General features: G+C 42.3%; 1 protein-coding gene across 1 annotated transcript in view; it reads left to right on the forward strand.

The window, feature by feature from the left end:
- Positions 1-14,282, forward strand: part of CFAP61 (cilia and flagella associated protein 61) — a 254,315-nt gene that overhangs the window by 126,258 nt on the left and 113,775 nt on the right. Inside the window, exon 17 of the mRNA XM_069496104.1 lies at positions 6,865-6,992. Coding sequence (XP_069352205.1) covers positions 6,865-6,992 — 128 coding nt within the window. The remainder of the gene's footprint in view (positions 1-6,864; positions 6,993-14,282) is intronic.

Below are 14,282 nucleotides of genomic sequence, written 5' to 3' on the forward strand. Positions count from 1 at the left end.
TAATGATAGTGGCCAGATGGGGAATATGGGTATAGGAGGGATTGGGACAGATGGAGTTGATAAGAGAAATATAAGAAAAATGCAAGTTCAAGAAATTTACTCATTGAATTAAGGAACTATAGCAAAGACCACTAGTTGCCCACCAATTTCCACTCCTCCCTTTAGCCTAGATAACGGTATCTCAATTATATTCAAGGCAGCAATGTGTCCCTCTAAGAGAATACATTTCCTACCCTCCTTTATACCTGGCATGACATCTGACTAAGTTTTGGCCACTTAGATAGAAGGAGAAGCTGTTGGAACAGCAATTCCAGAAAGCAGCTTAAACGGAGTAACTCAGCTAGGAGGAAGTCCCTTTTTGCAACCTTCTCCTTCCTGCTGTCTGGAATGAGGATGTGATGTCTGCATCTCCACAGCCATCCTGCACCACCCTCAACGATGAAACTACGCAGTAGGATGGCCAGTAGGGCAGGTAGAAGGAGCCTGTGTCTTTGCTGAGTTTGTGGTACTGCCTTAGTAGCCCTGGACTACATATTTCCAGATTTGTTTTGCGTAAGTGAGCAATTATCTTCCATCCTGTTTAAGCTACTGGTATTTAGCATTTTCTGTTATGTGCAACTAAGCCCAACCATAGTAGGTAAGGAACTCTCTATCTTCAGCTAGTATTCAATCTATGTGGGAGAATGCCACAAGAGTCTATTAAGCTCCCACTTGTTGCCTGGGATAATGTGAAGGATGTAAAGGAATTGAAGGTGTGATAGTTCGTTAAAGAAATAACAATTCTTCATGGGTAGTATTACCGATAATTTTGCAGAGGCTAAATGAGTGTTTCATTCACTTCACAAACATCTAGAGTGTGTCTAGTGCGATGGTAGGATGCTGTAGTGTGTAGGTCATCCAACGACCACAGTCCACTCCTTGGCCCTTGTGTTGCACAATTTTGAGTATGTTCTATGCAATGTTAAGAAAGAAGCCAGACAGTGTCCGTGAGTCATCACTACCCTCAGCAGATACCATAGACAGAACAGTTTGCATTTTTGTGAAGTGCTGGATCTACAAAATTGTTGGGAGCTTCCTAGTTTCCCCAACCAAGAGGAAAGTTAAGAGGATCCTTCATAAAACAAGTCTCCAAACCACAGCACCATTTCAATAGACTTGTGCTCTGTTGGACAGAAGTATTGGTGTTTATCTCATACTTTTGAACCCTTTTAATAATTTAAGTAGGATGGGTTTTTGAAATTGCATTTTGTATCTGTGGAAGAGATTTTCAACTGATTGGTTCTGTTTTAAATGTCTATACCTCCCTACCCATTATTTATTAGGTAATATTGCAATACTTTGCCCCAAAGAGTTCAAGTTGTAAACTCTGAACTTTGAAACCTACACTGATATTTGTAGCATTGTCAATCTGTCATCATTTGTTTTGCTCAAGTTGGGAAAACGAGGGCTACTGAAAGAGAAGGAGAGAATGGAGAAGCATAATAAAACAATTACATTTATAAAGCAAAACTAGGCTTATTAAGGATTTCAGAAATTTTATTCCTAATGGGTTTGAATCTCTCCATCTTTCATTTGCTTTCATGGACAGAGATCCCTTTGAAGTCTTTGGAAGCTTTCTGTAAGAAAAGACATATATACGTACACACACACACACACACACACCCACACACACACACGGGTGTGAGCTGAAAATTGAGCTCATTGTTTTGCCCTTTTAAAATGTATTTTTCAAAGATTTACCTTTCATATTGCAGATGGGAGAGAGGATGTGCAATTTTACCTTGTGTAACGTCTCTGCCTGAAAAGCTCACAGTATTTGTAGACATTTTAAAAAAAAAATAGTTCCACGTTTGCCTGCTAAGGAAGGCAGAGGTTTGTGTAATTTACTTCCATTTTACACCTGAGGAAACTGATATTTAAGGAAAAGAGGCTCAGAATTTCAACCAGTGACAGAATGAAGAAAACAAGCCTAAAGCTTGCCACCAGGCTAATGACAGCTAGTCTAATGATCCCAGGGGTGTAACTTCCAGAAGAAATTCTGTCATTAGAAAAAGTTTACGATAGATATTGTCATGTTCCATTTTAGTATGAACCTTGCATTGATTATGTAGGATCATTTGTGTTTATTTTGATCACTCACTAGTTTATTGGCCTATTTGTAGTTTTAGTAACTTCTGATCTTGGATCTATTATTGAAATTCAGTTTCAATAATGCTTTCGTAGTCATTCTAACTCATTCTAAGTACAGAAGGGAAGCCAAACCAGATGTAGAAGCACAGAACTCAGGTCTATGTATATCAGATAAAATTATATCTTGATCAGTTTTTTATACACACAGAGCAGTTAACAAATGTGCATAAAACCCACACTATGTATTTAGTTCTCTTGAACAAATGTATGTGAATCATGACATAAACTCAACTGGGTATATACATCAACACCCTTTTTTACTAAAAAGATCAAATTTAATGCTAAGTAGTTCTAATTATATCTAACTATTTCATTTGGTCATTTAAGCAACTGGAAATGAACCAACTAAAATAATTTTGAATGGTAGAAATTACTTCAACATCCTTTAAAATTTTAGAGTCCATGACATGCAAAGTTAATGTATCTGTTCTTTCACCATTTATGGGATGCCCCAAAATGTACGGCAGGGATTGTTCAAATAAAATGAAACAAATGCCCCAAAAAACAAAGACATAGTTTTTGACCTCAAGGAGTGAACAGTCTAAGTGGAGAGTGACAGACAAACCAAATAAATGGGTAAGAGCCACCAAAATCTCCTTCTGTGACTCAGTCACTCACAAGTGCAGACTTCTGTTTCAGAAACTCATAGGAGATTACACATAAAGAGATTAAAACTTAAACATTTGCTCATTTCTATTCCCTATTTTCTCATCTCAATTTCTCTACCTCCCATCTGAACTTTACTGTTTGTTTCCCTTGGAATCCTCCCCACAACCCCAAGCTCAGCTCCAGAATTTCCTATCTGGGGAATTTGATATTATTCTTTCCTTTCCTATCTAAGGAGTGGAATGTAAGGTTTGTATTTTAAACCCATTATGAGAGTCAAGATCAGCTTTAAGGAGCATTTCTTTTAGCTTTCAAAGGTCAGCTTATACACCATGATATATGGTTTATTTTTTCTTGCTGGGGCACATGTTGATCTCTACAGTTAAAATCATCCCTATGTCTAAAATGCTAACTTAGTGTCATTAGAAAAATAGAAATCAGAAATGTCTTGAAGGGATATGGAGATAAGAATCTGATTTCCTATCCATAGAATCCCTGGTATGGTATGTAGGTAAATAGCTTACAGCAGCAGTCCCCAACCTTTATGGCACCAGGGACCGGTTTCATAGAAGACAGTTTTTCCACAGACAGGGATGGGGGGGTGGGCAGAGCTCTGCGGGGTTGGGGACCTCAGGCTTACAGTACCCTCTGTTTAATCTTTGAAATAATTTACTGTTACAAGGCACATTTAATTTCTGTCTCCAAAATATTAGTCTATAATTGGTGCTTTATTTTTACTTCACTCTTAAGGAAATCAGACCTCAAACGGGATCTCCAATGCATGGGACATTTTTTGGTAGATGTTCAGATGAGAAAAGAAAAAGCTGGCTTGACTTAGAGTGTCTTCCACACCTGTTTTTCTTTTCCATGAAAACCTGTAGTTTGAAGGAACATAAAGGAAGGAAATATTCTGCTTTCATTAAAAAATGACCTGAGCTTCCTGCTTATGGGTAAAATAAACCCTTTATAAAGCAGCAAAAGTAGTCTTCATTCACAGATGTCACAGAAAGAGGTTTCCAGGCTGGGAAGAATTTTTTTCAAGGCATTTAAAAACTATCTATACTAATAAAAGAAAAACGTGATTTTTTTCTCAGGTCAGAAGACTTCATCATACCTGATGGTGGATATGATTTTAATTAAAACCTGGGCACAAAATTGGGTTTACTGTGAATTACTGTGATGCCTGATCACTCTTCTGAGACACCCCCATCATTGGTACTGATCACTAACTCTTGACACCCAGAGGCCACTCTGTGTATTTAGCAGTTAGAAAGGTGATTTCTGAGGCCTAGCAGCTGTTGGTGTTAAAGCTATTGTGTGGGAAACAAAAGCCATTCTGTTCTGTTCCCTGGCCGCTTTTGTATCATTGATACAGGAGCTGTTTCATAAATGAGGTATAATTCTTTGCCAGGGAGTTTCATTACTGCCCGTGTTTCAATGTTCGCTTACACTTGCCACAGCAGAGGGGAATGTTTGAACGTACCTCCTTACGGAAAGAATCTTGGCTTCTGACCTCTGTTGAGATGCTTGCGTTTACAATCTGTTAGCTAGACCTGCGATTAGATGCCATCATAAAAACATATATGCTTCCTATCTTCCTTACTCTATACCACCAAGTCCAAGGCTGGCTAGAATGAATTTGTTGTCAGCCTGCTTGTCTCGGAAATTAGAGCATGGTGAACAGTGGGCCCCCATGTACCAGTATGAACTAGATTTCTCACACAATTCCTCATTGCCCTGTCCTGGGAAATTCTCATAGAGCATATCATTTACTTGAAGTACATGCACTTTTACTCACAAATGGTATATTCATTATTTTCATATAGAAAGTTTATCAATCTAGGAAGTTTTTGATTGCATATAAAAAAAAAAACCAAACTGGTCTAAACGATCAAGGAAATGTGATGGGCTGCATCCTTCTTCCCAGCTTTCATTCCTCCCTGGGATGTACCCTTTGCTGTGCGACTTTGAGGGTCCTCCCACTAGAGGTGATTATATTTCCTCACCTCATGAACGTTGGGCTCAGCTACATGCCTTGCTTTGGTTGGGCTTAAGAAGTATTGATTATTTTCACTTACCCTTTTTGCACTTCTACCATTGCTATGAAAAGAACATGCCCCAGCTATCTCTCACCAAACAGAGAAATGTGAGGCATATCTGGAATCTGCTGGCTGGAGCCAGACCCAGCTGAGTCCAGCCTAGATCAACCTACTTCCACCTGACACAGAGTTACATGAGCAAGAATAAGTGACAGTTGTCTTAAGCTCAGGCATTTTGAAGTGGTTTATGACACAGCACTGTTGTGGCAATGTCTGACTAATAGGTATGGCTCATACAACTGAAGAGTCCAAGGGTAGTATGGGTTTCAGTTAGGATGTGAAAGGAATTCCTGATCTATATCTCTGTGATTCTGTTGGGACTTCAACCAGGATGGTTTCCCTCTTGGTGGCATGCTGACTGTAGCTGTTTCGGGCTTCACTTTTATACCCCATACCATCCAGAAAGCAAGGAGCTTCTCTTCTTCAGCCATCATACATAAGTCCTGGGCCTCCCTTTGATTAGGCCAACTTAGGTCTCATGTCTATCCTGGGCCAATCATTGAGCAAGGAGGGTAGGATTATGTGACTTAGTTTATTTCAATCAGAGCTCCCTATTGAAGATGGAAGTGGACCAAATCTCTTTCAAAATCCATGTGGTGCTGAATTAAAGGTGGGAGTAGGGGGTGGAAGAGATGCTGAGAGGCCCCATGAATGACAATTATGGAGAGAGTCTAAAATATGCCACCTTTGTTTTTGTTTTCTATTAATATATTATTTGGCTCAAGACATTTTTGTAGATGTCTTCACCCAGAAAATTTTCATGTTGCTATATTATCTAGAGCTAGAGAGAAGGAGTTTATTCTCTACACCCTAAATATTACCTTGTAAATGGCAAAGCATATGGCCACACCCATGCCACCTAAGGCACTGGAAGGTGGGTGGGTACCCAAATAGGACTTTACCACTAGCCTACCAGACTCCCAACTCCTGGTAGTTCAATATTTTAAGAAAATTAAAAGCTAGTTTCACCTACTAGAATGTGGAGACTTCTGACCCCAAGGATGAGTTATTGCTGATGTAAAAAATTTAACAGAGTGGGTTGGGGGTATTAAGAATGTCATTCCACTGACTTCTGGCCTCCATTGTTTCTGATGAGAAGTCAGCTGTAATTTTTGTTACTGTTCAAATACATAATGAGCACCAAATAAAATGTGTGTTGAATTAATGAATTAAAAATAGAACCAAGATCTTTGGCGCATAGTCTAGTGTTCTTTCAAAGTTGTAAAACCTTCCTTTGTACATTTAATGCTCACACTGCAGCGTCTGCAGGGAAATGAATCAAAGGAACAAGTAATCCAAGTAATTTTTGCAAGCATGGACATTAAAGTGATCACTAGTTACTTCCTTTGTTTCTAAGGGTCCTCCCTGACCCTGAAGTGTCTGAAAGATTGAACAACCTTATCATTCAACCCATGTTTGTCATTTAGCAAATGTTTGTCATTCTACAAATATTATTGAGCACCTGCTGCTCAATAATAGTGTGTTAAGTAGTGAACGGGATACAGAATTGAATGTGAGATAAAACTTGTTTTCAAGTATCCAATTAATATAATTTTTCACTCAAGATTTCAGGGAAATCTTGGACAGAAGGAAAGACTGAAGACCTTTTATGGAACTACAGATTCTTATGGAGTAGCTTAGCTATCTTCTTGTAGGATTATTTACCTTGTCATTTCTAATCATTAGGGGTTCTTTATGAAACATTTGTCAGCAATAAGACAAAATCATCCTAACCAAGCATTTTGATGTGACCCAGCCAAGGGGTTAGGCATATTCTCATATTCCTTACAGTAGTTTCTTAAAAATACCTTCCCATGCATTTCACCATGGCTGTGCATGGGCATTATTAGGTTTGTTTTGCTAGCAATGTCCTGGTTAAATAATTCCATGTGACTGCAAATTTGGGAGTACAGACTCAGCTATATTTTCTTTGACTCCCTCTTTCTCTCTGTATTTTTTTTTTTTTCAGATAGGTTATGCCTTAAACCATACAAACCGGAAACTATCATTGACACCTAAAGTAACTGTCAATGCCAAGATTGTTGTGGTTGGTGCATCCAGTGTTGGAATTTCCTTCCTAGAGACATTGGTATTTTGGTGAGTTGTTTTACTGTATTTATTTTTAAATAGTGAAGGTTCTCTTCCTACCCTGAAGAGAACCCCTAGAGAAACAGACCTGAGTCCATTTGCTGCCACACACACTTTGCCTATGTGGATTAATGAATCAGTAGAATATTCTACACCAGGGGTTAGCAAACTATAGCCCCCAGGCCAAATCTGGATTTCCACCTGCTTTTGCAAATAAAGCTTTATTGGAATGCAGCCACACTCATTTATTTATGTGTTGTCTGTGGCCGTTTTTATGGTACAATGGCAGATTTGATGGCAGATTACTCTGTTGAGTAGCTGCAAAGAGACCATATGGTCTTAAATACCTAAAATATGTACTATCCGGCCCTTTCAAGAAAAAATCTGCTGAACCCTCTTCTAAATGAGCGTTTCTCTTACTGGCCAGATCCGAAGAATCAGCTGGTGCATTTGTTAAAGATGTAGATTCCCAGAGCCTGAACCAACATACAGAACCAGGAGCTCCTGAGGAAGGGTCTGGGAATCTGTATATTAACAGGTCCTCCATGTAATCAGGCAGGCCGGGACCTTTCTTTCAACCTCCACATGTTGGGTGCCTGGGACCAGGGTAAAACCCTTCGGGGAAGAGTGAGGTGTACACATCTCTTCAGATGCTGTTTTCTCATCATCCTCAAAGCACTAAACCAGGCTTCCTTTGAGAGCCCGTTTTCCCGATAGGTGATTCTCAAGGATTCTTAGGTTCCCCAGTCTATCTTTCCGTCTGCTCATTGAGTTTCTGCACCTCTTTAACAGGAAGAGCCCTGAGTTATGGTCTGAGAACTTGAGATCATAGCCTGGCATCACCAGCACCTGACATGGAACCCAACCCTAGGTGCATTGCCTAACTTCTCTCAGACTTGATGTCTTCATTTATTTTTTTAAAAGTCTCATAGACGTTTTTAAAACCCTTGCTTTGGGGAACCACAGAGCCCCAAATTAAAAGAATCCAGTTTTTTCCAAATATTTTGCTCAGGATCACATGAGAAACTTTAGCTACCTTTCAAAACTACAGGTGCTAAGATGTAAGTGGGATATGAGAAGATGCAGCCCACCATGACTCCTCTAGAAGCCAGCAAAGTTACTAGCTCAAAAAAAGATAGGGGGGGCCTTGTGAGGGGTTGGGCAAGAAAAGGGATGGAGGAAATGACCCTTGAGAGGTGTTTGTGGCTGGTTAACAGGGAGATGAGCTAACCTCAAATGGTTATTTTGCTCACTTGACATCACATTAACCAGATAAAGAAAAGAACTGATTTTTTCACCTTGTAGCCAATTTGTTCAATTCTCCAGAACATACCCTTAGTTAACCAGGAGTAAATTACATGTCATTATTGAACTTAGCAACAGAATTCGTGTGCTTCAAGTAATGTGGTCAGTTTGCAACAATATTTCATTGCAAGAATGAAATGAAGAGAAGCACCTAGGAATGTTCATTTTCCTGCGTGTGCCCCACTGTGGTCGAGTGCTTTGCTTGTTCTAATGGCTCTCTTCGTCTAGAAATTCTGAACAGCAAGTCTTAGGCAAGCATTTTTGAATGATGAATTATCAGGGTGGACTCGTGAAATTATAGTCATTAAGAAGTTATCATAAATAGGTCTTAAATCTTAATTCAGCTCTGTACTTAGTCATAATGTTTCGTTTAAATGATTACATTGAGATATATACATGTAATTTTCTTTTTGTGGAATCAACTTAGATTTAATAAAGACAAGTATAAATTTTGATATAAGTATTGGGTTGATTAAATTTCCCAATCAAACAGACCTTTTTAAAGCATTTTAAAGCACTCATAATTCTCTATCATTGTTATACAGATTATTACACTAAAAATAGACTGATATCAGTTTACAGATCTCTAATCCTTAAGAGAGGAAATAGTTTTCTCATTATTTTCTCTAATTATTTTAAATTAGCAATCACCATAGTAACCTCCTGCATATTTTACTTTCCCAGTTTAGCTGCTATTTGAACTTAATTTTATAAATGATTTGAGCAAGAATGAAATTGAAGAAATAAAATTTTCACCGAACATGCTCACCAATAAGGATTAAATGCACATTTTGGAAGCAAGATTTAGAAAAATCACCTTCCTTGTACTCTTGAGTTGCGTCACCAGACTCGGCAGAGGCACCAGAGTTTCTGGAAAATTCATCTGAAGCTTAGTACAGTGACCTCTTTTTCTAGAAAATCCAGTAATCCTGTCATCTGGTGACGCAATAGACACAACTCTTTGTTTTTATATTATTTAATTTTTTTTTTTTTTTTTTTTTTTTTTTTTTTGAGACAGAGTCTTGCTTTGTTGCCTGGGCTAGAGTGCCGTGGCATCAGCCTAGCTCACAGCAACCTCAAACTCCTGGGCTTAAGCGATCCTCCCGCCTCAGCCTCCCGAGTAGCTGGGACTACAGGCATGCGCCACCATGCCCAGCTAATTTTTTGTTATATATATATATACTTTTTAGTTATCCAGCTAATTTCTTTCTATTTTTAGTAGAGACAGGGGTCTCGCTCTTGCTCAGGATGGCCTCAAACTCCTGACCTCGAGCGATCCACCCGCCTCGGCCTCCCAGAGTGCTAGGATTACAGCCGTGAGCCACCTCATCTGGCTCTTATATTATTTCTGTGCAAGAAATTATAAAGTACATTTGTTCTCCTCTTTAAAGGACACCAAAAGCAGTCCTTGCATAACTTCTGCGTCCTTGCCGCATCCTCCTTTCCCCAAGTGCTGAGGTGCTACTGGGAGAGCCTAAGTGTTTTGCCAGAAGTCACCACCTACTCCTCTAAGACACGTAAGCTCCATGTGAGGAGGGAATATTGAGGGCAGTGTTTTGATTTTTTTTTTTTAAGTACAACATTCTGTCTAGTCCTCACCTGCTACCCATTTACAGTCCCATCTGCACAGATGCACCTTCTTGCTTTTGGTTGTCAGCACCTGCATCTTGTCCTTCTTACGGGGAGCCTCTCGGGCCCTCCAGTGCTGGGGAAGATGTGTGGCAGGCTTTTCCCTAGGGCCACACCCCAGTGTTCCAGTCCTTCACTTCCCTTGTCTTCTCCCCTCATCCTGGTCCTGGCCCTGGAGATCCTCTAGTGTGGGCTGGGGAGGTGGGGGTGAGGAGCTGGCCCTGCTCCCAGAGCCTCCTGCAATCGTACCAGCCCCGCGGAGGTACAGAGGTCTGTGTGCAACATCATTCAGGGTTGGGTAAGGCTCTGCAAATTGTTTCCTCTCCCCCGGCCCCCTCTTGTGCGTCTGGCTTCTGAGGGGAGCTGAGGAGGAAGTATCTCGGCCTCTTCCCATCCCCTGCCCTGCCAGGTGTGGGACTCGGTGGAGAGAATAGGGAGCTGGGCGGGGGCAGGACAGCAGGGCCAGAGCTAGGACGTGGGAGCTGTTCTCCCTGGGAGGGGGCTTAAGGGAAGGAAATGCCAGCTCACCCTATGGGATAGAGGGCAGTGAGTTGGAGGAAGAGGGAAAGGGCAGATCTCAAGACGTTTCAGTGTGAATTATGGGCATTCTTTATAATGGCCAAGACAGTCAAATGATGGACCGGAATTATTTTTCAATTACGGTTCTTGTGATTGGTGGGTTGTGTTCATTTGGCTGCCCTTGCTCTTTGGGACTGAAGGTTCCTGGCTTGGGGAGTGTAGGTGTTACATATGCATTATCCTTCTCGGTACTCCTGTTGATAAGACTTCCTTAAAACCCCAACCACTGGAAAGAACAGAAAGGACTCGGCCTTGGCTGTAAGCCCACCTCTGCTGCCAACATGCTGTGGCCCTGAGGGTCGTCCTGGGAGGGTCACAGCAGGGGATCCCCAGGTCCTGCCAGCCCGAAGGTGCCATCACCCTAGGACCTCCATGAACTCCATCAGGGAGAGCCTAAAGTGAACTCTCTATTCTTGGATCAACACCCAAGTCCCAAGGTGAGCTTATGCCGTGGGTCAAGGAGACACTCTTTCCCGAAGGAGAGCTTTTCAATGAAGTCTAAAAGCTCATTGCAGAAAGCAAGAGGCCTCTTTCTGCAAAGCTTAGAAAGTCGAGTTTTCACCAGGCACACTGTGCACCAAGGCTAGCCCTGCTGAACTCCCCAAATGCAATACTTTGCATATTTTAAGTTTTCTGCAAAGATATTCCAAAATCATTTTTAAAAAGAAATTTGAAAATGCTATACAAAAAAGACCAGGAACCAGGTCTATGAACTTTTCTTCTCTTTTTACATCCTTTTTGCTCCCAGCTTGGTCTGGACCAGTGGCATTGGCATCTCCTGTGAGCGCGTTAGAAATGCAGAACCTCAGGCCCTGCCCCAGACAGTGTCCCAGACACAGAGACTGTCCCCTTATTAGGCAGAGCAGTTTCTCCACTTTCCCGTGGGCATGAGCTCACCGAGCTGGGGCAGTTACTATTTATTCTGCTCCAGCCTGTGCGTCTATGCTTCTGTGTTTTATGGCATTTACTCCTAGTTATGAGACAGTTCCTTTTAATCCATTATTTTAAAATCCTTCCTAATTTAATTCTGGTGTGAAGAATCTCTTGAAGAGCCTGTAATGGCACTAGAAAAATGCACGCAGGAGTCAGGGGATGACGGTGACTGAAAGCTGCCCAGGTGGCGTCCCCACAACCCTGTGTGTGACTAGAGAGATACACTTTGATTCACAGAAGGCGCCGGTGGCCCCCGGAAAGCTCAGGCTCCCCTTGTCTTCTCCATCCACTGCCGAGAAGAGTTTTCTCGAAAAACAACCAAATCATCTCACCAAAAGATGAAGTCACAGATTTTCGACCTAGACATCGATCCCTCCTCTGGTTGAGTACATTGAGGTGACTAAGAATAGCTTGGAACTAGCAGGGCATGTTTTTAAAGCCACAGTTGCGTCTGAATGACCGCAAGTCCTGTTATCGGGCCGTGCAGTTCCGCACAATATCCGGCACAGCTGTGGGCTCTGGCAGCAGCCAGCCTACTGCTTGCAGCTTAATTAGGCTTTTTATCTTTACATTTGTCTGAGGACATCTGAAACCTTCAGTGTGGCCTGTCACTAATTAGGTGACTAATTAAATAGTCAGTGCTTCCTTGCTTATCTCAGAGCTAAACGGCAATGAGCAGGTTTGTGATCGTGACTGTCCCATCGTATGGGTCTCTGGCATGTGAATCGATGGACATCCACTCCCCCCGCATTGCCCTGTGAAAAAGCAACGTGGTGGGGAGGCCTGGAGCTTGCAGGGCTGCCCTCTGGTGGGCCAGGGCATCAGGCAGCAAAGCGGGGCAGAGCTCCAGGGCCGTACTGCTATGCTGGCATCCCAGCAGGATCATCCGGTGGCTGGAGCAGAGAGGGCAGGGGACAGTACATGTCAGGCACAGAGGCTCAGCCTCCCCAGGCAGGAGGACTTGACATTTTGCCATCAGAAAATAATGACCCGGAACTCACCCTCGTGTCACTAATCACAGTTGGGCTTCCTAATTTGATTCCAATATTTAAATGTAATTAATGTTAAATAAAAGTATCTTCATTTACAGAAATCATGCACTCCTGCTCATTTCAGTATAATTTATCTCCTGATACCCACTTTAGAAACTCCCAGAACAAAAGAAAAGTAGTCCACTTTGAGCAATATTGGGCCTTTTTGGTGGGGACAGATCAGCTTACTGTTTGTGTGTGTGTGTGTGTGGATGCTTTGTGAGTCTTTGGGGCTAAAGGTGTTAAGTAGGAAATGCATTTTTCATGATCACCCCAAGTGCAAAGCACGAAACTGGAACTGAGTGGTATACTCGCCTACTCAGTCTTCATCATCTGATATTGGATAATTTTCAGATGATGATTTTGGTACCTGTCTTGGTTTGCATTCTGTCAAACCAGGCTGAAAACAAAAAAGTGGGGTGCAAATATTTTATTGGGAATGATCCTAGAGAACTGCCTGAGAGAGCAGGGCAGTGAGACAGGGGAGTGAGGAAAGCCAACAAAACCAAACGGCGCATTTCTCAGTGGGTCACCACTGGGGGCAACTGAAGCTCCATCCTGCTGGGACCCTCAGAAGGACACAGCTAAGATTGGTCCCTTTTGGGAGAAGGAGCTGCGATATTTATCCACTAGTCTCTGCCCTGGTTATTCGTGGTCACCCTGGGCTGTTCTTTCAGCCTGTCCCTCTAGCTCCCATGGCCAAGAATGGCCTTAGGCAGAGAAGGCAGGAAATTACCGGGTAGGAGAATCCTCTGCAGGTCACCAGGTGGGCCAAGGTGATGTGGGTGGGCCCCAGCAGCATCTGCCAGAGCACCCTTACTGCCCCTTAGTTTCCTTAGTTTGTTCCCTTCTTTCTTGTTAATATTCTTATAGTTGCCTTTTATGGAAGCATGTGGACCCAGACGAAGGCAGACAAAAAGTGAGGGTTAGATAAGAAGGCTGTCTCCAGAGGATTTTGTGGTGTTCTTGCAGCTCTAAAGAGAATCCTAGGTGTATTCCTCCACCAGAAAGCTTTGCTGGAAAAAAGATGGCACTTGCAGGCTTTGTCTTGGCAAATACTTTATTTCTCCTTTGGGATGGAGATAAGGTTAGACCAATAGTTTTCCAAATGTGGTGTGAGCAACAGCACCTTCCGCATTACCTGGGAACCTGTCTGAAGTGCAGATACTCAGGCCCCGCCCTCTAAGGTCTGAATCAGAAACCTGGGAGGTGAGGCCCAGAGATCTGTGCTTTCATGACCCTCCAGGGGAGGCTAAAGGTCACTCAAGTCTGAAAAGGCTCAGTTAGGCTGTAGTGGAATGAATCTGAGTTCTGCCATGGCTGATGGAGCCCAGGAGAATTATCCAATATACATGAACCTCCATCTCCTCAGCTGTGTTACGGGGAAAGCACCCCAGAATCCCTCCTCAGACACAAGCACCAGGGTTAAATCAAGTAACATATGCAAAGCATCTGTCAGAATGTCTAGCATTCAATACTTGTTAGACTGACACCTCCCCACTAACTAAATTTTCGTATCTAGATCCCTGGTGGAAGCCAGCTCTGACTTTCAAAGGAGGGAAGTGACTAGGGAGATAGAATCTTCTCAGTGCGGAGGATGCCCTCTTCCCTAAAGATTAAGAGTGAACCGGAGGTGTTTCCAGCCAGCAGCTGCATCTGGCCCTTTGTAAACATTTCCCCTCAAATCTGGTTAAGATGGCCACCACCTCTGCTTTGACATCAGGAGAACCAAGCAATCGGCCCAACATCCTGTGGTGTTTCTATTTTGCAAAACTGCTTGACTCTAGAGAAAATTGGAGTTGCCCACTTCTCTGATAGCTAT

Source organism: Eulemur rufifrons, chromosome 20, assembly GCF_041146395.1.
Source record: "Eulemur rufifrons isolate Redbay chromosome 20, OSU_ERuf_1, whole genome shotgun sequence".
Lineage (NCBI taxonomy): Eukaryota > Metazoa > Chordata > Mammalia > Primates > Lemuridae > Eulemur > Eulemur rufifrons.